The sequence below is a fragment of the Vidua chalybeata genome, chromosome 9, assembly GCF_026979565.1.
Source record: "Vidua chalybeata isolate OUT-0048 chromosome 9, bVidCha1 merged haplotype, whole genome shotgun sequence".
NCBI lineage: Eukaryota > Metazoa > Chordata > Aves > Passeriformes > Viduidae > Vidua > Vidua chalybeata.
The window spans coordinates 7,356,203-7,380,733 of NC_071538.1; the positions used below are offsets into that span (position 1 = coordinate 7,356,203).

At 44.1% G+C, this 24,531-nt stretch overlaps 1 protein-coding gene across 9 annotated transcripts in view; it reads right to left on the minus strand.

Moving 5' to 3' along the window:
- NFIA (nuclear factor I A) overlaps positions 1-24,531 on the minus strand; it is a 249,925-nt gene that overhangs the window by 60,830 nt on the left and 164,564 nt on the right. For 5 of the 9 annotated variants that reach the window (XM_053951098.1, XM_053951095.1, XM_053951096.1 and 2 more), the window contains exons 5-6: positions 20,163-20,280; positions 17,696-17,823 (exon numbers count right to left, since the gene is read on the minus strand). In XM_053951098.1, the coding sequence (XP_053807073.1) occupies positions 17,696-17,823; positions 20,163-20,280 (246 nt within the window). Of the gene's footprint in view, positions 1-484; positions 524-1,604; positions 1,692-17,695; positions 17,824-20,162; positions 20,281-24,531 lie in introns of all 9 variants that reach the window. The other 4 variants (XM_053951092.1, XM_053951091.1, XM_053951097.1 and 1 more) reach the window with 2 other exon arrangements.

A 24,531-nucleotide genomic window follows, 5' to 3' on the forward strand; every position in this document is an offset into this window, starting at 1 on the left:
CAGAGAGACTGAAACCACTTCCCCACAGGTGATACCAGACAGGTGAGGTCAGCCCCCCCCCCCTCTGCATTCCCAGTGGCTCCAGGATTCCCTGAGGGAAGGCAGAGCACGGCACTTTGGCTTTGGCATCGTTTCCAGAGGAGCCTGGATGGCCCTGCTGCCTGCAGGTCTGCTCCTGGGAGCTGCCCAGGCCCTCTGCCACGCACTGGGCAGGTGAAAACACCCCTGGCAGAGAGGCAGAGAGCTCCCAGGGAAAATCCCCCTGCAAGTTCCATGAAAACAGGCACGGCAAGGGCAGAGGTGACATGGGAGTGCCCCCTCCAGCGCTGGCACTCCGGCAAAGTGCTTGGCACGAGCTCTGTCCTTACTAGACACCGGAGAATCCACACCAGAGGGGGCACCTGGGACATCCCCCCCAAACCAACACAAAAACTCTGTGCACCGAGAACGAGAGCATTGGCATTGTTTGAATAAGCACACCCACCATGAAGTGCTCCGCGGTGTTCGGGGTTTCTTAGATATCCTGATTTTATAAAAGAAAGTAAAAGAAGAAAAAAGAAACAAGGTGAGAGAGAACACTATCATATTTTGTAGCAAGCAGGATACTGTGTGAAATCTTGGCCCAGTGAAGTGATAAAGGGGAAGCTTTCAGTTTGCTTAAGGGAAAACTTATGAGCAAATAGCGAAATTACCAAAATACTACATTGCAGAAAATAGGTGCATTTAGGTTCAATTAAGCTGTAAAAAGGAAAATGGCACTTTAACTTACAAAAACCAAGGGACACAGGGAGCTATCAGAAGCAACTTTACAAGATTTGTGTGTGTGTGAGGATGCTGCTTCACTGGACCAAGAAAGCTACAGTATGGGACAGGATTTTTCTTTTATCAGACACTTTTGCTAGATAGCTTTGTCCAACCTCAGAAACTGCTGCTCTGGCATTATGAAATAATCCTACATAACTTGATCTCATGAGCTTAGGAACACAGAAAAATAGCCATGCCAAATCAGATTACAGGGATCCACCTAGTCCAGAATCCTCTCCCTGACAGTGGGAACTAATGGACGCCTAGAAAAGAGTAAAAAACCAGGGAAAGCATACAGTGCTAATGCTCCAAAACACTCTCCCAAATGATTTGTGATTCAAGGACTTCTAGGACAAAGTTGATATCATGCTATTGAAGTTGCTCGAATCCAAATGCACAGATTTACATCCCCCCCTCCTCCCCTTTTTTTTTTTTTTTTTTTTTTTTGGATTTCTACCCCCATGAGATTTCTACCAGTCACACAGAAAAGGTTTCGCAGTTTGGTGCTGGCAAGTCCAGCGTTCTTGCCACTAACTCAGAATGAGCTAACAGCTTTCAAAAGCCCAATGATGTTATGTGTATAAGAGCATCCAACACTTTTTCCTACGTAAAAAAAGTGACATGTGTGCTGAGGTGCTCTAAGTGTAAATACTTTGGGAGATTTGATATTTTTTAACCTTTTTAAAAAAAAAAAAGAAAAAAAAAAGGCAAGGATCTGGCTGTAAATTGATATTAACATTTTTCAGTATATGTGTAAAACACATGTTTCAGAAGAATAGAAGAGAGAAACTGTCACTCACTGGGAAGCTTTAGAGCTATCTGGCTCCCTGGGAAACTGCATGCAACTATTCTGGTGTCCAAGGGTTTGACCAGTGAGTTTCCTCTTCCTGCAAAGAATGAATGCAGAAGTAATAGAAAGTCTGAGGGGGAAGATTTTAGCAAATGGCTAAAGATAATCCTGTTCTGCCCACTCCAGCAGGTAGGAAGCAGGTGGTGGTGGTGGAAGAAAAAGGGTGGGAGAGGAGAAACGCCTCCGTGTCCCTCCCAGGAGCTGGCACAGGGAAGGGTGCACTTGGAGACCCAAAGGCAGGCAGCTCAGCCCGGTGAAATCCCTTTGTGTGTGGTCACCCCAGTCCCAGCACTGCCACACACAGCCAGCACGTTCTGCTCTGATTCTCAGGGCCTGGCTGTGGCTCCCTTTCAGGATGGAGCACAGGGACTGGTACTCAGCACTCTGTGCTTCACTAGAAATCCCAAATTCCCACACAGGAACACTGGCTTCTTAAACATCCTGCTTAGTTTACTATCCACTGTTCAGGGGGGTTTTTAGAAAGTTTTTAATTTTAATTTTCTAATCGAATTGGTGCCTACACATGAATTTTTTACTTCATTTATTAAAAGAATCAGTAAAAGCAGGGGTTTGAAAAAAAAAAAAAGCTTATCCTTACATTTTTGATGGCATATTGACTTTGTAAGAGTCTACAGGCAGGAGTGATATATCAGGGAGTCCCTATAACTTTACTTAAAGCAAAAATTAGAAAGTGATCGGAAAGTTTTATAGGAGAGCAGAAACATAATTTTAAGCCTCTTAAAATTGCCTGAACTGTGAAATCAAGTAATGAACACTAGAAAAGGATCTGTCAGCTGGAATCAAAGCTTAGACTAGTCAGCATTTTCTTCCTAAACCTTATTATGGCAAAGATTTTTCATCTCTGCACTCTGTTCAGCCCAACAAATAAACCAACTTGACCTCCACCTGTTACCCGGTGAAGCTGGCTGTCATCTCTGACTAAACCCTTTTCTTTCCCTTCAAAGCCCTCGGCACCACTGAGAAGGTGGGAAGACACAGCTGTGCACTGACTCAAATTGATACCAGTTCATAACCAGACAGCGTTTCACAGTACAAATTACAAGCAACAGAGGAGAGGGAAAAAAAAAAAAAAAAAAAAAGAGGATAAAAAATGTAGTGCCAATGAATTCTGGAAGGGGGCAACATTTTTCATCCATTTAACAATGAGATTTTCATAAAAAGAAGTTCTTTTTTTTGTTTGTTTGGGGTTCTTTTGTTGGGTTTTTTTTTTTTTTTTGTGTGTGATATTATGGATGAGCATTTGAGGCAAGAAACATTTTGCTTATGCCACAACAATGAACCTGTGCTAGCACCACAGAGGAAGGACTGAAGAACATAATGGAAGCTATTTGTGTTGCTTTTATATTTCATAACTTGAATGCATTACACTGGTTCAAAGAGGTTCAGCTCCAATTGCACGTGGCTTTCTAGACTTAGGAACAAGTCACAGCTATATAATGCAACACCGCTAAATTAAAAAAGAATTAAATATTATGGAACACAGAACAGCAAGAAATGTGCCATGAGGAAACCCATGTAGCTGCTGCAGTCATTTCTTCAAATATATCATCGTGGCAAAACCGAGTGAGAAGCTTTCTAATACAAAGACATATCAGAAAAAAGCCATTTCATATGAAGTTGGACTTCTCTGGGTGATTAATGCTACGTTCAACAAAGGAGACAGTGTCTGTCTAATTACATTAAATACTTATCTTCTAGGGATTGGCAGGGTGTTTCTGCTCAATGTCACTTTTCATGACAATGTAATGATAGATCCGTTTACTTACCAGTGCCATTAGCAAAAATTGTACTGTTTTCTCAACTGCCCTCATATCACGAAAATATTTGATTAACATACTGCAGCTTATCTAATACTCTAAGCAACATATTCTGCATAGTTTTCTCTCTATTAAAAGAACAAGATTACAGCTTGTAAAATTTTTATTGCACTCACACAGAAATAAATGAATAATGTGTGATAGTAGTTCAAGTACCTTACTAGGTCACAGAACAGGTTTATTTGATTTAAAATATTAACTTGTACTTGAAATATTAAGATTTTGGGGGAAACAAGCAAATAAACAAAGTCAGTACTCTGGGGCACTACTTCCCATCCAGGTTTTAGTTATTATTTCCTTTTCATTTCAGCACATGTTTTGAACCTTTTAATACCTTGGGGGGAGGGGGGGGAAAATAAAAAAGGAAAAAAGCTTTCATTCCTTTGCTGAAAAATAGATATGGCCATCTCCCAAGTCTTTAAAATTCACCACATCATGAACTGACTCTTCGGAGTCATGCTACTGTGCCAACATCCAGCAAACAATAACCCTCTGGAAGAATGTACCCAGCCAAGGCAGTTTATACAGTAACAAGATAATTTCATAAACTTATATTGGAGAGCGAGGCTGTGATGTAACATTCTAGCAGTATATATCAGCTACCTGATATTTACTAACAAGGTTAAACTCCTATCTGTTTGTCTCAGCACTCTTCATAATTCACTTTTTAATGGATGGACAGGAAAAGTCAGCAGTGTATGGCACAGATCATTTTTGAAATAGGACAAGACAGCTTATGGCAGTAGCTGCTCCAAAACACCCTTCCTGTTCCCACAGCATCACATCAAGCCTGGACTTTGCAACTACAGTGCTTCAAATCTGCTCATAAATCCTTTTAGGGGCGTGTTTCTATTTCCAAGTAAATTGGTAAATGTGAAAAACAAAGGGTCCCGAGGAGGAGGTGTCGCCGTCAACTGGTGCCACGTACACAACATCAGTTCTCAGCTGCTTGGGTTGGTAGTCCTGGGCAGGAGAAGGCACGTGGGGAGCCGCCTTCCTCCCGTGAGGAGTGAGGACATCCACCCCATTTTGTCACAGCTCCTCAAGCTGCCACGAAATGGCAGCAAGGACGCACCAAAAACGACTCGTACGAGGCACAAATCCACACAGCCATGCAGGATCGACCCAAACTGCCTTGAAATCCCTTGCAAGTGACTCTTGCAGCGAGAGGATGACACCACAGCCAACTGCCACATGCGACTCTCCAAATTAATAATGGATTTAGGATATTCATTCCCTGGGCTGCGAGGGTTCGGGGTGTGTCTGCAATTATCGAGATATAAGTCTGACACACATTATCCTTCTATCAATGTCATTTCCCTTAGTAGCCAACAGATTATCAGCAGCTTTGTGATATTCCAGGTGTCAAAGAAGAATTAAAACCACAACAATTGCACAAACAAAGGGACAAAAGATGGGATACGTGTTTCTGAGCCCTGCATATCAATTTAATATGTGCAGCTGACAATGATGCAAATGTCCTCGGGAGAGAGGCAGCAAGATCCGTGCCCAAACATACACACACCACTGTCAGCAAGATGGCAGGGAACAGAAGCAGTAGGATTCCCAGCCCAGGACACATGCCTCAGCAGGCAGAGCAACCCAACGAAACAATCCTCTGGTTGGGGAGAATTTTGGAAGCACCTGATATGGAAAAGGGCCCTAAACGAGCCAGATGGTACTTTTAGCTGGCAGCAGAAAGTAGGAGACAGCCAAAAACATTACAGCATTTCCCCAAGAGGCCAGCAAATCGATTTTTAACCATTTTTTTTTAAAGTGATGCTATGAATATGAAAAATAATGTTTTGATGCCTTTTTAAATCGCTAATTTTATGGATAATACACTTATGGAGGACACAACTGGAAGAGAGGAGAAAGCAATGGATTTTGACTTTCCCAGGGTGGTTGTATATTTGACATCAAGTTTCTATTCAGTCACTGCCACTGTTTACTCAGAATTGAGGGTCAGTTTTTGTTCTGGGTTATCCACATAACATTAAAGAGAAAAACCCAGCAAAAGTAGAGAAATAGCACTGTAAAATCACAATAGCACAACAGTTCACAGGGCATGGGAGAAATGTGGTTTGTAAGCCTGCTTTGTCCTCTTAAAACCTTCCCCCCAGCCCAAATTAATGGGTTTCTAGATGATCATTTTATAACAGAGGACAAACAGTTTCTTTAATACTTACAAGGTACCATTTGGTGGGGGATTTGCATAAGAAATACAGCTGTTTGGGGGAATATTTTAATTTTTAAAACCTCCAAGCAGCCAGAATTTGCAATTCTGCCTGGATGACAGGGGTCTTTTCAGGGATCGGTGTGATGTCAGATGTTGAGCAGTCCCTTTGACCAGGAGCAGCTCCTTGCAGAGCACCTTTAGGTTACCTGTGGTTGGGGGAATTTCACTCAAAGATGGAGAACAGAGGTGGGTTGTAGGGACTGAAAGGGTAAAGAGAGGCAGAGGAGTCATGAACCAAGTGGGAGTGAGCATCACGCTCTGTCTCAAAGCTGCTCCTCACATGTAGGATTGGCCACGCTCCGAGGAAGAGTCAGGATGATGCTTTACTTCCATTTGCTGCTATTTTGTTTAAAAGTAAAAAAGCAAGCCCTAAGACAGGGTTAAACCTGGACTACATCCAAAGTGCTTTCTCCTGTTCAGAGCAAGGTAGTGCATTAGTGTGCTGCATCATGGATAATACTCCTGGAGACAAACGTGGGCTGCTGCAATAAAACACTAAATGCGAAGAAGGATAATCCATACATTTATATTTTTCAAATCTCGTTGATTGTAAATCCTTACTTTTTTTTTTTTTTTTTTAATAAAATTATTTCCCTCCTATAAGTGGAACCCAAGACTTTGCCTCCAGCCCTTGTTGAGATAAAACAGTCCCATTTTTCTCCAGAGTGCTGCTCTTGGAGCTGTAAGTACCACCTGACTTGTCTGGCTTTTTGGGGTTCGAAGATCTGCACGCAAATCTATTGAGGCAAATGAAGACTGTGAACAAAACAGTAAAACAGCCTATAATTTTCCAGCTAAATTGAGCAAGAGGATCTCTTATGTTATGCTTTTTGGTGTATATCACACTAAAAATAGCAGCGAGCACTGATGTAAGGGAAGAGCAGAAAGGATGATGTCAGTAGGGCTGGGCTGGAGTGGTGAGGACAAGCAGAGGTGGAGGATGTTGTGGATCTCCTGCTCTTCCCTGAGCAAGATGGAACCAGAACAGAGCTGTAGCAACGCTAGATGCTGGGATTTAAGTTTCTTTGAAGCTGGAAATGGAAAGAGAACTTAAAACATCATCCCTTCTTTAGGCTCTCTGGGGGGTCAACTGCATTCACACTGTGAGCTCTGGGGTGGAAGTCACAGAAAACCCACTCTGGGTGAACAGCACAGCTTGCTGTCACAGCACACAGACATTTCTGCAGGAATAAGATGGCTCTGCAGCCACTGAGCCAAATTGTTACCCGAGCTGAGAGGCTGCGAGATGGATTTCTGTGCTTCCCTGTGCTCGCTGACTGCTGCGGTCAAAGTGTTGGGGCAGCACTTAACTTGAAGGAAAGTAAAGAAAGTAACTGGGGAATGATTTATTCACTACTTCTGGCAGTGAAAAAGAAAACCACTAAGAAGCATCCAGCAAAATGATCAGGCAACGGACAAAAGAAGTGGTTCTTCCTCATGCAGCACTGAGTAAAACTGGAACTTTCTGCCACGGGATGTTGTGGAGGCCAAAATAAAGAATGGGTTAAAAGCACATCTCTGAAAGGAAAGCTCACTGAAGGCAGTCAATCACAAAGATGTGAACAAAACCTCTGGCTCATGAGGCCAAGCTGTTTGCTGCCAAAATCCATGAGGCTGTACTCTGAAAAGCATCACTGGATGCCTCTCCTACTGTTATCTTTCCCTAAGTGTCCACCACCAGCTCTTGTCAGAGACAGCAAACTGCCTGTCTAGGTGAACCTTTGGTCTAGCTGAGAAGAGCCATTTGTTCCTCTCTGTGGGCAGATTTTTGTAGGCTGGAATGTGTTGTACCTGGCAGTTGAGGAGCAGGAAAATTGCAGTAGGCATCCAGCACAATGAAATTAAGGAGAACTGCTCCTCACCTGGTGCAGAAGCAGGAGCATATCTAAAGTCAGCGTGGCAGAAGGTGTGGGAAAGAGAATGGAAAAAAAGAGATGAGATTTGGTCTTCTTCCTGCACCTGGTCCTGTACAGGTCTTCTTGGTCCAGACCTTCCTGGTCTTCTGGAAGTGTCCAAGGTCAGGCTGGATGGGGCTTGGAGCAGCCTGGGAGAGCAGAAGGTGTCCCTGCCCAAGGGACAAGGTCCCTTCCAACCCAAAGCATTCCATGATCCTATAATTCCTCCAGTCTCCTAAGACCTCTCCTTGCACCTTTTATCTTTGGGTGAAAATGTTTCCTTTAAAATAAAGCCTGTTTTCTCCTCTAAAGCCAAGATCAAACATGTGCAGGGAGTACAGTAGCTGCACTGTGTGCTCGGCACTGGAGTGATGGTTGTACTGGGAATGTTAATAAACAGTGCCCAGAGCAGAACTTCTGCATAAAAAAAGGGTGTATGTTACATCTCTCCCCCTCTCCCCTGTCTCATGCAATATTTACACAGCTGTGCTTTGTAAAAAGTGTGTGTGGGGGGGTTTATTATTATTTTTTGTAACTTATTTACCTAAGATAGCCCAGCATCTGTTTTGTGGTGAGCTTCTTTCACAAAGTTTCACAGTTGCCTTGACTGATGCAAAAGGAGATCATGCTCCTTACTCAGTGATCTTAAAACCATTTGTTTCAAACACTTAGCCCTTCTATTTGGCTAATTTTGTTCTGTTCTGTGTTTTTGGTTTGTCCTCTGCTTGGAAATGTGCATCCCTGGGGGAGCCTATCTGGCTAGGTGAGTATTTTAGTTATCTGTTTTATAAAATGCAGAAGTGCACAGGAATTTGCAATAATATGCATCATTTACTGGCTCTCAATATGTACTGTATATTGGCTCTGAAGATTACTAATATTTTCCAGCTGCTTTCAAAAAAAAAAAAAAAAAGAAAAAAAAAAGAAAGAGTTCAATGGAATCTTTGCAGTGGGTCCTTTCCCATGACTGCCTACACAGGTGATGAAGACTTTCCTGTGTCCTGAAGAATTAATAAGCCTGAACATTTCTATACCAGCAGCATACCACAGGAGATAAAATATTGCTTCTGCTTCCCAAACACATTAGAAAAAGCAAGTCTGCTGATCTCAACTGCTAAGACAGCACATGAAAGGAATGTAGTCCATTTCCCAACCAAGATCTAATCTATAGGAGAGTTTATAGATCCAAGTCAACATCCTGAATTGGTCCCAGAAGCAAACAAGAAGACTAGTTCAATTTTTGGAAGACTACTTTTAATGTGTTTAATGCCATTTTGCAACTAAACAGCCCCATGCTGCACTAGCAGATGATCTTCAAGGATCTCTGGGTCAGAGGAGACCTGTCTGGAGCTCACAAAGATTCAGGCTTGAATTCAGGTTTGACAGACCCCAAAATCAGCAAGGAATGCACAGACACAGTCATCCAGAAGAGCTTCTGTCTTTCAGAGCTCACCTGTGGAAATTGTCTGCTTCTGTCTCAGTGCCAAGGAAGGTGGGAGTTTTCACTTCACTTAAAAGTGAAGCCCAAGACACACCACTGCCTTTGCTTTAAGTTACATTTTGTGGGCTGTTGTGGGCAGAGGTTGAGGACTCCCCATCTCTGCAAGTGTCCAAGGTTAGGCTGGATGGGGCTCTGAGCAACCTGGGATGGTGGAAGTTGTCCCTGCCTGCGGCATCCCTCCCTGGATGGGCTTTGGGATCCCTTCCAAGCCAAACCATGCTGGGATTCTTTGATTCTCTGATCAACAATGGGTGGCAACAAAATGTTGTTGGGCCACCAACATTGTCTGAGGAAGGTCAGGCCCATGGATGACCAACACAGCACTGCCATGCCAGGAATCCCATTCTCATTGGGAAGCATTGCTCCAGCCTTTGTCAGGGAATAGTTTTCTGTGCAGGAAATCCTTCCTGTATGTCTGAAAAAGGATGCAGGTGATGTGAATTGTGTCTGGTGACAGAAATACCTCAGGTGACCTTACACTGTGCCAGTGCACAAAAGATCTGCTATCTGCTTTTCTCTCGGCCACTGAGGTCAGTGAAAGCAGCACATAGGGGTGATGTTAGCACCAGGCCAGTCAAAAACAGCTTTAATTTGATAACTACAGGAGAATTCTTTCTGCATTTTCAACTCAGAACTCCTACGGCTCCATCTCCATTTTTAAATGATGCATTTCCTGACATCTGGAACTAGATGCAAGGAGCAAAGCCACAACACTGACCGACCGCCCGACTTCTCCGGGACCGTGCTGAAGGGATGTTTTCCTCAGGGGATTACAGCAAAGCTGAGGCATGTGCTTCAACACTTGCATGGGATTACTAATTTTATTAAAAATGGAAAGTACACTTTAGGCTGAATCCCATGGCCAAGTTCTTTTGTGTTGTCCAGCATCTGGAAAAATTAAAATAAAAGGAGCCTGGGAGGGATGGGAAAACATCTAGAACTTTTCAATCTGAACTGACTTCGGTGAGCAGCTCTTGCCCTACCTCCAACTTCCTTCCATGGTTTTGAGGCAGCACTGCTAGCAGCATGGCATGTTGTCACAGGTCTCATGCTACCACGTGAATTGCCAAAGACAAGCTGAGCTATTGATCCAGTGGTAATTTGCTGTCAAAATGACTCTGTCTGTGATGGCAAATGAGCAATGTTAATCACTCGACTTGACGAATGCCACTGTGAAAGACTGACAACGCTCAAAGCACCACCACGGACCTGCTGCGTTTTTCCTGGCTCCATTAAGTTCCTTGTCTTCACTGGCCTTGACCAATTAGAGTTTAACTTATCCATTAAGGTGCAGTTCTGGGAAAGTTCTGTTTAAAATAAACAACAACTTATATTGGTGAGTAACTCATCAGCTATGCAGCAGCCTGATTCTGATTGCCTGGCAGAGAAACACACACATTTTGTGCAGTATCTGATAAAAGATCTATAATGTGCTAACACAAACCTATCATGTAGCACCTGTGACTAACAGATTGTGATATCAAAGTCTTGATGCCTAAGTGCTCCTGAAAATGCATTAAACTTTTAGCGGCAGGAACTGTAGACTGCCAGTGACAAGGAGCTGATATGGTATTTCAGTAAAAGTTGATAAGTGTTATTGCTCTTAGAAGAAAAGAAAAATCTTATGTTCTTGAAAACCACTGGGCAGCTTGTGTTTTGATGGGATACTGTAATGCAGAGAGCAGGGATACAGCAACACATGGACTCTAGGAAAAAAAATACATTTAAGGAAAGCTCTGCATCCTGCAGCTGCTGGAGCTCCTTGAAGTGTGTTCCCATCATACATTTCACTTCAAGCATCTACCTGTTCACTTGGAGTCAGCTTTTCAGGTGGCTGCCTGCATGTGGGGCCTTGTTGAATTCCATGTTAAAGAACAAAGTTGGTCCTGAACGTGAGGAACAACTTCTTTCCTGAGCAGGCTGCCCAGAGAGGGTGTGGAGTCTCCCTCACTGGAAATACTCAAGACTGTGCCCTGTGCTCTGGGATGACCCTGCTTGAGCAGGGAGGTGGGACCAGATGACCCCACTGTGGTCCCTTCCAGCCTGAACCATTCTGTGTGAAATGTTCCCACTGTCTTTAGATATTAAGTTCAATGGAGGAAAAAATGGCAGCGGTGCCTGCTGGGAGACGTGCTGAGGTGTGTAATGAAGCTGCTGCACGAGGCAGGTACAGGCAGAACAGCTCTGGGACTGCCTGACCCCACACACTGAGAACCAGAGGGCACTTCAAAGTCACATCTGGGAAATACTGAGTAAACACAATTGGCAGAGATCCTGGATGTAAGACCTCCTCTGGTCTAAGGAAAAGTGATGTTACCTAGGCTTTGTCTTTCTTCTGTAGGCCTATGACTATCCAAAAAGTTCAGCTCAAGGAAATTAATTAAGATCATGAAATTCCTGTGTCTAGATATGACCCAGTGAAAACTGCCCACTGCAGCAAGTCACTGAAAAGTAGTGCCAGAGAATTATTTGACATTGAATACTCCAGGTCTGAAGTTGAATGTTTTCCCAGTGAAAAGGGATTCTTTTTATATTCCTTATTTTGTATAATACATGGTTCTCGTGTTTTTCATCATATTTTTCTGCAGTCAGTCCCTTGAATCTTTGGCAGTAATGCAGCACAATCATTGAAAACTTCTCTGGGCTCTGAGTTAGTGCACGATGTCAAGGCCTTTGATGAGCCCACAGACCTTTGCCTGAGGACAGATCAGACACACTCTGCATCACTGATGCTGGGACACACCACACATAAAATTTTATCTTCCAGGCAGTGCCAGGCAACAACTGTGCTTAGGGAATAAAGAAAACTATCTAGGATCTCCCTTATAGCACTTTCTCTCGAATTTCCAAGATGTAATTCCGAACAGACATTGAAAACAAACTCTTGTGGTCATCTGAACTATGCCTGAATGAGCTTTTCTGATGCATATGGCATAAATAAAAGTTTCTCAGTAAACACGGAGAAGTTTTCTTGCATGCTGAGGAGAAAGCCCATGCCAGATTTAAGAAAAGCATTATTGAAACAAGTTCTGCCCTGGTTGCCTGCATGTGGTTGTTCCATAACCAGCCATGGGGAGAGGCACGGCACCATTAAGTTAGGGGTCACTGACACTGCAAGGGAAATACTCCAAAATAAGCTCTCAGCTCCTCAGTTGAACAGAAATTCCTCAGAAACTGTTTTCAGACAGTCCCATAGATGGTGGCATGAGAACAAGCAGCAGTAGCCCGGGTGGTTTAGTGAGCAATCATGAGGCTGACTTTAAAAGCATCACCACCACCACAGATGAGTGCAGCAGTCTAATGGGGAGCTCTCCAGCTTTCTGCAGGTTCATGTGAAATTACCAGCCTCACAAGCCCCTAAAACTGTGGCTATGTCTATCATAAGGTATTACTAATTCCTTAAGGTTTCTGCACTGAAAGTCTTGCTTGTTTCCTGGGGTTTTCAAGGTGAAGACACACAAAGGCCCAGCACAGCGTAATGGGAGCAGAACATCCAGGGGGGAGCTGGGGCAAGGGGATGACCATACATGAACAGCCACACCAGTCTCTCAGTGCAAAAAGGACCACAGAGTTCCAGCCATTTTGCAAACCAAGCTGGTCAAGGCCACAATCAAAGCAGAGCTGTTTGTCTCTTCAGATACCTCAAGAAGTGCAAGGAGTGCAAACATGTACCTTTCCTGGGATTACTGTCCTCTAGGGGCTAAACTATCATGTGGAAATACAAGTAGAAGATCTAAGAATAAAGCAGAAGATCTAAGTAAAGAAACAAGTAGAATACCTAAGTAAAGAATCCAACAGGATACTCTGAATTTGCATCTTAAACATTTCTTTCCACGCCACGCTGTAGAAACACAATGGAAGCAGACTGGGCAAACACCATCCATATGTTCCACAGGATGACTGAGGGAGCACAATGTGATCATTACTCCTGGACTGGATCAAGAGAATGCATTAAAAAAAAAATGCATAAGAAGAATACAGATATACATTAACTCAATGTTTGCTTATTATGGAATTAAAGAACGTATACCTGTAATTATGGCTTACCCCCATTACAAGCAGAGCTGCCACAGAACTGAACACAGGCCAGCTTTGTGCAGGAGTTCAAAGCCAGTGTGATGTTGCCTTATTTTCGTACTAACATCATCTTTATCCTCTCTTGCCCTTCTTCTCAGTTAACAAGAGTTATGTACTGAAAGTGCTGAGATAAAGTAATGGTAAGGAGGATACCGCAAAAGGTATTTGAAAAGCAGAAGTAATTTACTACATGTCTGCTTTGTTTTACTTCCTAAGCCTTCCTGTTGTGAAAGGAAATTCATCTTTTCTGGCAGACTCCAGCCTTTTTAGGTCGGAGAGCTCCCCAAGAGCTTTCGAGTGCAGGTAAATGGATGTGAGACTCAAGGAGTACAGCACAAGGAACATGGGATTAATGCTGGGGTTTGCTTTGGCTGTCACACCTGACGTACAAGGAGAGTGCTGCACCTTTGGTCGCAGGAAATATCTGTAAAATAAACAAAGCTGAGTCCTTTGCTCATCACTGCCAGCCCGACGTGCCACGAATGGAGAGGTCGTGCTGCTGGCGGGTGAAGAGCGAAGGACCTACACCCAGGTGGGTGAAGCACGGAGGATTTACACCCAGCAAAGTCTCCACATGAGACAGACATCAGGGTGCCTCAGCAGAGCAAGTGAAAGCTCAGAGGAAGGGCTGTGGATGCACAGTAGGTGCAGCCTGGATCCTGCACACAGGAGTAGGCACGGGGGAAGCATCCACTGCCTAATCTAAATAGCACACAGAGTGGTTTTGTCCTCTTCTGTTCTCCGGCCAGTTTGCACATATGTTCTGAGCATACAGCCTGCCCTCCAAAGACCACTTACAGGGGCAGTCACAGGGAAGCAAAGCAGGAAGAAAAGTATCCAAAAAGGGAATTTGTTCAAGAGAAAAAAATGGGGACAGATGTAGAGCGACAAGTCACGGTTGGCGGTAAATAACCCTCTGCCTGGAGTGCTCTCTTTCTCTAAGAGGAGTTCACATATTCCATTTCATATTTCCTTTCTAGGAAGTCAAATCTTTCTTTTCCTGGCATTTGTTCTTTTTCCCTTCTGTATGGTCCAAAGCTTGTCTTCTCATTTGCCCTTTCTTTTCTACGTTTCGCTCTCTTTGAAGTGCATTTCTTCCACCTCCCTCTCACACAGCCCTGATTTCCCTGCACTGTCCCAGGCCACACCTTTCACTACCACCCTCTCCCAGAGCCTGTGCCATGAGCACGTGTGTGCTTCACACCTGCTCCAGTGTTTGAGTCTCCCCTCTTTCTCATGTGCACACCTCAAAATTAAGCAGATGCGGCACACAGAGATGGAATATTCATCCTCTCACTCCCATAAACCTGTCAAGGCATATAGGCCAAGAAGCTATCTCTGCATAAATCTAAATCTCCTGTGAGGAAGCAATCTACTCAAAGGCAATAAAGGCAAAGGATGTATTATTATCTTTGGTGTGGATCCTACTGGGCTGGGAGGTTGGCTGCTGGCTCCTCTCTGAACTTTCCTTCCCAGCCAGAGCAGCCATCCCACAGACAAGTCTAAGCTTCCTTTCCTTGGTCTGATTTCCTCCTCCTGTTGTTTGGCCAGTAACCCAAAGGACAGGGTTTAATTATGGAGTTTGGAAACCTGGCTTGCACTACTCTGCCAGCACGGGATAAAACCTCAGCCTGTCTTCTGAAACAGCACCACTCTGCACTGCTGATACCTGTGTTATCCCACACAGCACAAAATGAGCTGCAGGGAAGAAATGCCAAGTTAAACAAAAAGATGGGTTTAGTCTTTAAACTTCTACTGCAAATTTCACCGAGAAGAAAACAAAACACCAAAGCTCAGAGATTACTGCATGCTAAAAACTGTGCCACCATTTTGATTGTAGATTAAATAAATGGCAAGGCTTTCCCTGGAAATAAAGACATCGGAAAGGATGGATCTGAAACTGGTCCAGGCTCCAAAGCTCCCTCTCAGAGAGGAATGCTGTGGAAAGTCCCCAGCTAAAATGGGATGTTAGCATCACTTGTACAGCTTTCAGGTGACCAAATTATTTTCTAAGGCAGATGCCCCACTATAGGCTCCTCAAACATTTTACACTTGTGGAGGTGAAACCCCCACATCGAACACAAAAGTGTCACACCCAGGGGTGATGTCTGTGCACAGACCAGAGCAGGACGTGTCCCTTGGGGGAGCACCTTGGGCCAGTGACACAGCACTGCTGCCCTGGCGGGGAAGGACACTCAGCACTGTTTTGTCCTTCACCACTGATGAGCTGTGGCTCTTCAGGTAATCCCTCTGTCAGCCGTGCTCTTGCAGTGACCCTGTTTTACAGAGAAGCCGAGGCAATGAATTCAGAGGACAGGCTGCTGGAAAGCCACGGCAGAAGCACTGGGGTGGGGCTGCGTGGATATAGCACAAGGATGGCTTGGAAGTGCATCCCACGTGGGCAGGATAAAGCAAGCTCTTTTTCTTCACAGCTGTGACAGTGATAGATGGCTTGGTGAATCTGAGCTATATCTAGTCGGTACCTGGCTACAGTCCCTGATGCTGCAAGGTGATTTTCTGCCATTTTACAGGCAAGACTAAGCAGAATCTGGGATTTTTCTATAATAAGTGAGGAAGGTCATGAGGAAGGAAGAACCTTCTCTTGTCTGGCTTGTTCTTGGCTTTCTGAGCACCTCAGGAAGTTTGACACAGGCAGCTGTGCTTCCTCATGATGGGCACCCAGTGGTGCCAAGAGCAGCAGAGGTGCTTTGGAGGTGGTAAGGCTTTGGGTACTTCCCTTGCCCAGCTCAGCAACTCAGTGCCACCATCAAGCCAGGGCTTGGATGAGCCAGAGGTAATGACCACATGTGGGGAAAACCACCAGCAGTGACAGCAGAATTAATAGCCAACCTCTGGCTGCTGCACAAATGGAGAACATTTGTCATTAACAACGAGTACCCCAAACGTTGGGGGGAGCTGTCCCCCAGCCTGGCAGTGATGCAGAAGCAGTGACCCCATCAGTTTTCAGCCATCTGTGTCTGCAGAGCAGGCTGGGATCTCTCCCTTTAAGCCGAGCTTTTGTCCGCGTTTCTGCCGCTTCGTGAGCAGAGGTTTAGCACAAGGTGAAGCTCTGCCTTACATCATCTGGAGCCTGGAGCTGATGGAGGGGACAGCCCCTGGTGCCTGGGAGCAGGACACCTCAGAGCAAACACCAGAGCCCTGGGGACGGCGGTGGCAAGGCAGTCACGGGGAGCCTGGCACTTGTCTGCCTGCAGGTCCACCCTCTCCTCCTGCCAAAGTGCCACATCTGCAGTCAATAAGGGCCCACAAGCTGGCTCCTCCTCATTAGAGGAGAGAGGGCAGCTGGCAGGGGATCCTCCAAGGGCTCCCAGGCACAGGAATCAGTCTCCTCCCAGTCTGGAATAGCCCAAATTTGGTGACTTTCTGGGCATGCTGTAAAGGACAGCTGTTTGACAGGGTCTCCAGAGAAAGCTGTGGGTATGTTTCCTACATGATGAAGGATATAGGTGGCTGGCCAAGTGCCCACAGAACTGATTTTAATGCTGTGCAGGTCGAATTTACTTTTCTGTGCTGTATAGTTCATTATACGCAGTGCCCTGGACAAGCATGTGTTTTTCCCAAACAAACCAAACCCATACTATTTTAAATCCAGACGAACAAGTAAGACAGAAAATACATATTACAAAAGATCCTTTGCACTTTTAGAGGACCTCGTCAAACCCTGGGAGGCACTGCTTGCCTTCCTCCAACAAATAAGACTTCTGTTATTTTTATTGGCAATAAATACTTGATAATTTAGCTGTAAGCAACACTGAGGCATTAACTTCACCTATGCACATAGCACTGACCCAGAAAAATATTTCCAACAGTATTAAGCACCCAGATGATCTCAGGATAAGTGATCAATGGACAGTTAAGTATGTAACATAACATAATCCAAAAAAATGATCAACAGGAAAGATCACACACAAAAATTAACTGAGAATAGGCTAAAGAGCTTCTTCAACATTCTGAAGTGTAACAGCCAGTGATATCTATTTTGATATGAAGCCTCCAATCACACTTCACAGCATTACAGATTAATAAAACAACTCCTTCTGTAAGTCTCTTAAAAGTCATTACTAAGTGATCTCAAGTGTTGTATCATGCTTGAAAAGTCCTTCTACCTGATATAAGTTTAGGGATATTTATTTAAGCAGCATAACTGATGGAGCACAGCCCAGACAGGTACTGCTTTTTTGCTAGAAAAAGCTATCCCAGAACTGAATCTGGACAATTTGACAGAAAAAGACCGCCTATCTTCTGCTGCATTATTTAAATACTTCAGATATTTGGCCAAAACACAGAAGTGACACACTACAGAAACATTCACAGCTGCAGGAGCAATAAAACCACTGCCATATTTTCATGAGGCCGTTTCTCGGAAGTGACGAGACGTCTAGAACTGGTCACCTCTCTAACACAGCAATTCTGATAACGAAACAGAGCAAGTGGAGATGATGTTCTGGGGCTCTGGGAGCCACGGCTTACCTGGCTCCACTTCATGCCATCCGCTGGACTGGCTGCCACTGCCCGGAGAGCGCCCCTGGCTTGTGTAGAACGGCTCCTCACCAGGGCTGTCCATCTCATCCTCCACAGACTTGAGACGCTTTGTGGAGCTGAGAATGCAAAAAAAAAACCACATAATGAAGGCATGGAAGAGGAACCAAGGCACTGCTGTTGGGACATTCTTGAGAATAAGTCAAGGTGGAACAGATTTAGGGCGCTTTGGTGAGATACAAAACAACATTTCACAGGCCAAACCCCTAAACAAGCACCAGTTTGGCCAGAAGTTAGTCTGACATTTAGGCTTTCACAGATTCAGAGTAGGACATTCTTCAAAGCACGCAGAGGTCAATAAAAAGGCAAGAATTTCATCTGCATTGCATGGTTCTTGCAGTTTGAATGAATATGGTGATGACACACGAGACTTATTTTCACTGCCAGATTTTTTCATGGCTAATTCTGAAAGCAAATTGTTTATCAGTTCAAACTTTTATTTTCAATCTTTTCAATTAGCCCAGTCCCATAAGAAGGAACATAGGCAAGTGAATGATGGAAGAATCCATTCTTGGTTCAAATGTTCACGTTATCCTACAATAAGAAGCATTTGACTCTGCAGCTGTGCCAGCAAGCATAGAAAGCCCCCAATGGGTATCTCTGGCCAGTGTCAGCATTAAAGAATCCCCCTGTGATACATCACACCTCCCTCACCAGAGGCTCAGGACACAGAAGAGCCCTTTGAGTGGTCTCTGGTGGCTGCTGGCTCCAGCAGTTCTGCAGGGAGAGGATCCCAGAGCCAAAGACACTCAGCTTGGCTCTGTGTTCCATAATGAGTTGCACAGATTGTGTGGGGACCTTACTGAGAATTTCTCTTCTAAGTACTTTTCCAAGGCTGGGCCAACTCACTTTTTTTTTTTTTTTTCTCCCCCAAATCTGTATTCTATTAAGACTTAAGGCATTCAAGAACAGGCTCCTCTGTGTAGGGGGAACACATTTAACAGACATAAAATCTTCCACTCTTGGTTTACAGCTTGCAGCCTCCCCACCCGAAGCTCTGCACAGGTAGGAGCTGGCGGGTGTGCAAAACCAGTTGGTGAGAAACAGGAAGAATAAGTCTTATGGCATGTGTGGAATGCAGGTTTGGCCATTCCTTAATTTAGAGAATTGTTATGTGTCAATAGGGGAAATTGTGTGCATACAATATAATTACCGCCTGATAATTCTGCTGAGTCTGTGTATTTAAAGAATTTTTTTTTTTTTCTGACTGGGAACAGCCTAATGAGAGGAAAACAAACATATTACCAAGTTATTAACTACCCATGCTGTTTATAATTAGCTCCTTATCAGTGGTAGCTATTTGCAGAAGAATAGAAGAGCAACAACTGAGCTCTTAAGTAACATTAATAACCTCACTTTTGCTTCTGGAGTCACCAGGAAATTCTACCTGAGAATGGTGCTAATGATGAGTGCTGTAGGCTACACAGTTTACAGGCAAGGAAGAAACAGCACAAAGTTTTTAATTGATGTGTAATGGGAATTGTAGTCACTGAGCTTCATAACGTGCACACTAAGTGCAAGACAGAATGTTCTTCCAATCACTGCAAACTGTAAGAAGTTACTGCTAAGAGCCTCTCGTTAAAGATTATTATTTTTAAAATAAAAATAACAGCTATATTCAAACGACAGAGATTTTTCACACGTGCACTTGCTCACTGCAAAGCTGGTGGCACTGCAGGCTGAGATAAAAATGTAAAAGAGCGTTAGGCAGGAGTTAGACTTTCTTGTCATGTCTTTAAAATAAGTGATCTATTTTGGCTGTGAGGGAAAAAAATCAATCTGGTTCCTTAATAGTGTTCAAGACTACTCGAGTGACTGAGCTTGTTTATAAATCTAATCTCATGGATGATTAAAGTGAAAGGTAAAAAATAAAAAATATCCTTGTTTGATAGTTGGCATCTAAGTTGAAATAAAAAATCAGATGGGGCAGTCATCTGCATTAGCAATTTGGTTTTCCAAAGGCTGAGTCACAAGCTTCTAAATGCTTTATGAAAACTAAATGCTTTGTAGACCAAGATCCTAGAACAGTCTTAGTCTCACAGGTAACACTTTTTACAATAAAGAATACATGTAAGTCTATCTTAAGACTTTCCTTGCATCTTATTATGCTCCAAGTTCTCTTCTGCCACAAGCTGAAACTCAACAATTCCAGTGGAACTTCTCCTGATACAAGCAGGAGCTACACAAGTCCACACAGCAGTTTTTCTTAAAGGCTTGTACACACAAAAAGAACTTTATTGCATTCCAGCTGAACATTCAGCTCTGTGAATCTGAAACAGCTCCACATCATGAGGCCCCCAAACAGCTTGTCAGAGAATTTAATGGTTACTTCCCCAGATGAGTAATGATGCTGGCCTGGGTTTCCAAGGAACCTGGTAGTAGGCAGAGATTAAATTACCTGGTAGAGGATGTGCTAGGTAAAGACCTCCTCATTGCTCCTGGGCTCATGCTGTAGTACGAAGAACTTTCCAAATCTGAGAGGGAGAAATTAGGGCCTGTTCCTGCAGCTATCGGTGCTGGGGAAACAAAAGAGATTGCAGTCAGTAAGTCATGTGAATATGGCATGAATTGCACTTCAAAATCACTTTCTTCTTCCTCATGGGTGTGTTTAGTTTCACGATGGGAACAGGTGGGATGTGGAAATTAGGAAATGCTAATGGTACCTGGCATTGCAATCAAGAAGATGGAAATTTTATCAAGAATACAATGTTCCGTGACATAGAATCTCTCTTACATTCCTCCAAAGATATTATTATTATTTTTTAAAATTAAACAATCATGGCATGACTTTCTCTAAGCACTGCTTTTCTATTAATGTAATTCTAACATTTAATGAAACTTGGTGCTTTTAGGACCATGTTGTCTCTATTGGCATGGTTACAGATAGGCTGCATCATCCCTGTAGAGTGCTTGGCAGGATCTATAAGCAGCACAGGCAGGGAAGTACACACCTCAGAACCTCTGGGGTACGTGTGATATACAGCCACAAGCACAGAGGTTAAAAAAGCAGATGAGAAACTTGAATTCTTTTCTGCCTAAGAGCATCTGAGCTTTCCTCTGGCCTCTCCTCCAGCTAAATCAGAGCTAGAGACACACGACTCCCCAAAAGTTGTATCTAGCAGTGACCTTCCACTCTTCACCTCATCACCCTACCCAGTACTGAAATTTTTATTGCAGGGGATACGAATCCCTGCAATTTCCCTGTCCTGCATCTTTGGTTTCACATTAAACGTCACGGATTCCTACACACCCTGAAATTTGCAGGCACAAGCCATGAACTCCATGTGCTGCACTCTTCTTCTGGGAGCAGACAAGGAACAGAGCAGCTTAATGCTGGAGTCAGCAGAGAATGGATTTCGTGCTGAAATGCCACTAATACAGCAAATGGTACCATGTCCACTGTGGCTGTTCCAGTGCTATTTACAGGACAATGCAACTTCAGGGGCTGGCAATCACAGATCATGAGTTTCTCTCACATTTCAGAGCCATCTGAAAAAGGACGTCCTGCACAATGAAATGCACCAGCTTGGCCTGGGCTGTATTGTCTGAGAGCCCTGATTCACAGCCACAAAGGCGAAGCAGTCTCAGTGCCACACAGGGATGCTGAGCCAAGTTTAATCTTTGGTCTGAGAATCTGGCCCATTTTCAAACATGAAAAAAATCTTTCAGTCCAACGGGGAAGGAGTGAGGAAATGAAGACAGGATAGCTCCTATCACCCAGCTAACATGTCTGGGCTGGGAGTGCTGCCACTGACTGTAACGGGGCCAGTATTTCACCCCAAGTCTTAAGGAGCTCACAATGTCAGATTTGACAGAGGAATAATGTAGCTTTGCAGCTGCCTCATCATCCCCACAAGACAATTAGTTGTTGTTTGGCAAGGATCTTTTAAGAACGTCATTGAGACAGAAAGGGAACAGCCTGGATATCCACGGACTTTTAAAAGCCGGGGACGGAAAATGCACAACGCCATTAAAACTTGAGAAAATCTGGAATGGTCATTAAAAGGAATTAAGTTGGGAAGTAATTTATGACAAGAACACTCAAATCCTTTGTTATCTTCTCTTAACTATCATATGCTTCCTGCACACTGGGTATATGAGAGGGTGTGTTAACAGAGGGAAAGAAAAATTAAGCACAGTAAAATTAACTCGTTTTATCAATTTGTGCTTTCTGCAACAGTTTCCTGACAGCAGCTACAAGAGGCTGTAAAACTGATGAATTTGCATGGAAAAAGAAACCGGTGTAAGTAATTTGTGTAAAAGGTAACAGGGACATGGACTGCTATAATTCAGACACCCTGCAGATAGCAGACTGCTGCAGTGTGTGCAGTTATGGGTTAGAAAAATGACCACACTGCAGTCAGTCTGACTTGAATGGAAATCAATCATAAAGGTACTCTCTGCAGCATCTACTCCACAGTTTTCAGCAACTTCCTTGCCAAACAGATTTGTGCTCTGCAAACCCTTTCCTGAGCAATTCCTCTGCACTCTCTGCCTCCCAAACTTACAGGTTAAGCACACAGTTTTCCAAACAGGAACATAAAAAGGCAAGTACTGAATTAAGGCACTGTTTCTTCCTGAGGCACAATGAACTTCCTAGACATTGCCAGATTTATGAAGCAGTTTTATTCCAAGGAGATAAGGAAGAAAAACTGGCATGTGGGCAACACTTCCCTTCTTTCTTTCCCCCTGCCTTGTTTATTGCTCTTTCCCCAAATCCTGGGTATTTCTTGAGTTGGCCCTATAGAAAAAAGGAATGTATATGTTCAGAGCAGGGGTAGGGTAGGAACAAGGTACGGCTGATGCTGTGTAAACTCAGTGCAAAGCAGAAAGGGCTGATCCCACAGGGGCTGCTGCCTGGGTAGCAAACACTAAGGATGCTCTGCTGGTCACTGGCCAAAACCACCTCGCCACACTCAAATGCCAGTTTGAAACCAGAGGGTTAAAGAACAAAACTCATCTTTAATAGGCACCAGCAGAGGTTAAAGTGCCTGGCTGGGCTGTGGGGGCCAGTACCTGAACCCTGTGGCAGTCCTTGCACAGGAGCCACCACCTCCCTGCCACCATCAGCTCAAGGTCTCTGGCTACAGAAGTGCTGTGGCAAAGGTTGCACAGGGCTGAGCTGCTCCAAAATCTCTTCTCCTGCCTTTCTGACAGTGTCTGTCTTCCACCAAAGCCCATTTGTACCTTTGCTTGCAATTACTGCATTTACTGCCATAAATCACAACAGCGTGCTGGAGTTGTGGCTGCCCCATCCCTGGGAGTGTCCAAGGCCAGGTTGGAGCAGCCTGGGATAGTGGCAGGTGTCCCTGCTGGAATGAGATGGGCTTTAAGGTCCCTTCCAACCCAAACCATCCTGGGATTCTATGACTCCCAGCAAAGGCAGCATCTCTGCAGAGTATGCAAAGGGATCAAAGTGGTGCAAACTGTGGCTAAACTCTTGTCCAAACTAAAAAAACCCATCTAAACTAAAAAACACTGTCTAAACTAAAAAAAAACTCTGTCTAAACCAAACCTGTTCCTTGCAGCAATGTGGCAATCCACCACACAACCTCCCTACCCCTGTTCCTGTGCCCCAGGAACACGCTCCAGCCACACGTGGAGCAGTGCGGTGGGAGCTGCAGCCTCACAAACTCCAGGCAACGACATCTAAACCACACCATTACCCCTGTAAGAAGTGCTCTGCATCAAAGTGACCTCCTGACAGCTCAGGAACATCCCCCAAATGAGAAAAGATGTCAGAAACTGCAACTATGACTCAAAGCAAAAATCTCAAGATGCCGCCTGACCCGGGGCTATGAGCTGGAAGGAGGTGAGAGGGAAGGATCCCTCTTTCCCCCCACCCAGCCTGGAGCCCTCATTTCAGCTGCTGGCATCACAAAAATTCCCTGTGCAGCTGGGACACACTTGGAGGGGCAGGAGGAGCTGGTTTGCCCAGACAGAGGAGAAGGAGGAGGAGGAGGAAGGGTGGTGCCTCTGCCTGACACTTTTCTACTCCCGGGATGCAGGGCAGCATCACCCTGCTCCCAGCCTGCTCCCTTCCAGCTCAGCTCCTCACCTGAAACATCAAGAAAAATAATGGGGAAATTAAGAAAAAGCCCTCTTACTTAACCCAACTGCAGTATTTATTTTGAAAAAAATTACTGAATTACAGAACAGGAAACCCACTAAATAAAACCAGTCAGGCTGGCATTTGCCTCCCTTGGAATATGGCACTTTCTTTAAGCCACGTTAATATTTAGCCTCTCTTTTTTTTTTTTTTTCTTTCCCATTTGTATGTATTTATTTTTACAGAGGTGCTGGGATGTGACTAAGATCATTACACGTGTAACACTGCAGTGAAGTGATAATGTGTTTAAGGTTAAATGGGAGAAACATGACATTTGACTAATAAACTTTTTCCTGTGTTGTGACTCCATAAACAAAGGGAAACACACCGTGCTGCTGCTGCTGCTGGGAGGAAAGGGGAGCTGGGTGGGTGTTTTTTTTTTTTTTTTTTTGCAAGGCCTTTGTTTGCTCCACACTGTATCATTAGATTCAAAGAGGTTTCGCCGAATACAACAGATATGAAATGTGTGATGTTCATTTTAAAATTACAAGTACAGCCTGCTATTGACCATCTAATTATGCTGAGTTCCATTTATAAACATAGCTAACCACTAAGTTTATAGAGACTTTTTGTGCTGCTTTAATAGGATATTGATCGAGAGCAAGGTTTGAGTGGACTGCCATTGAATTGTGTAATGGCATACAAAAGGCAAGGTCAC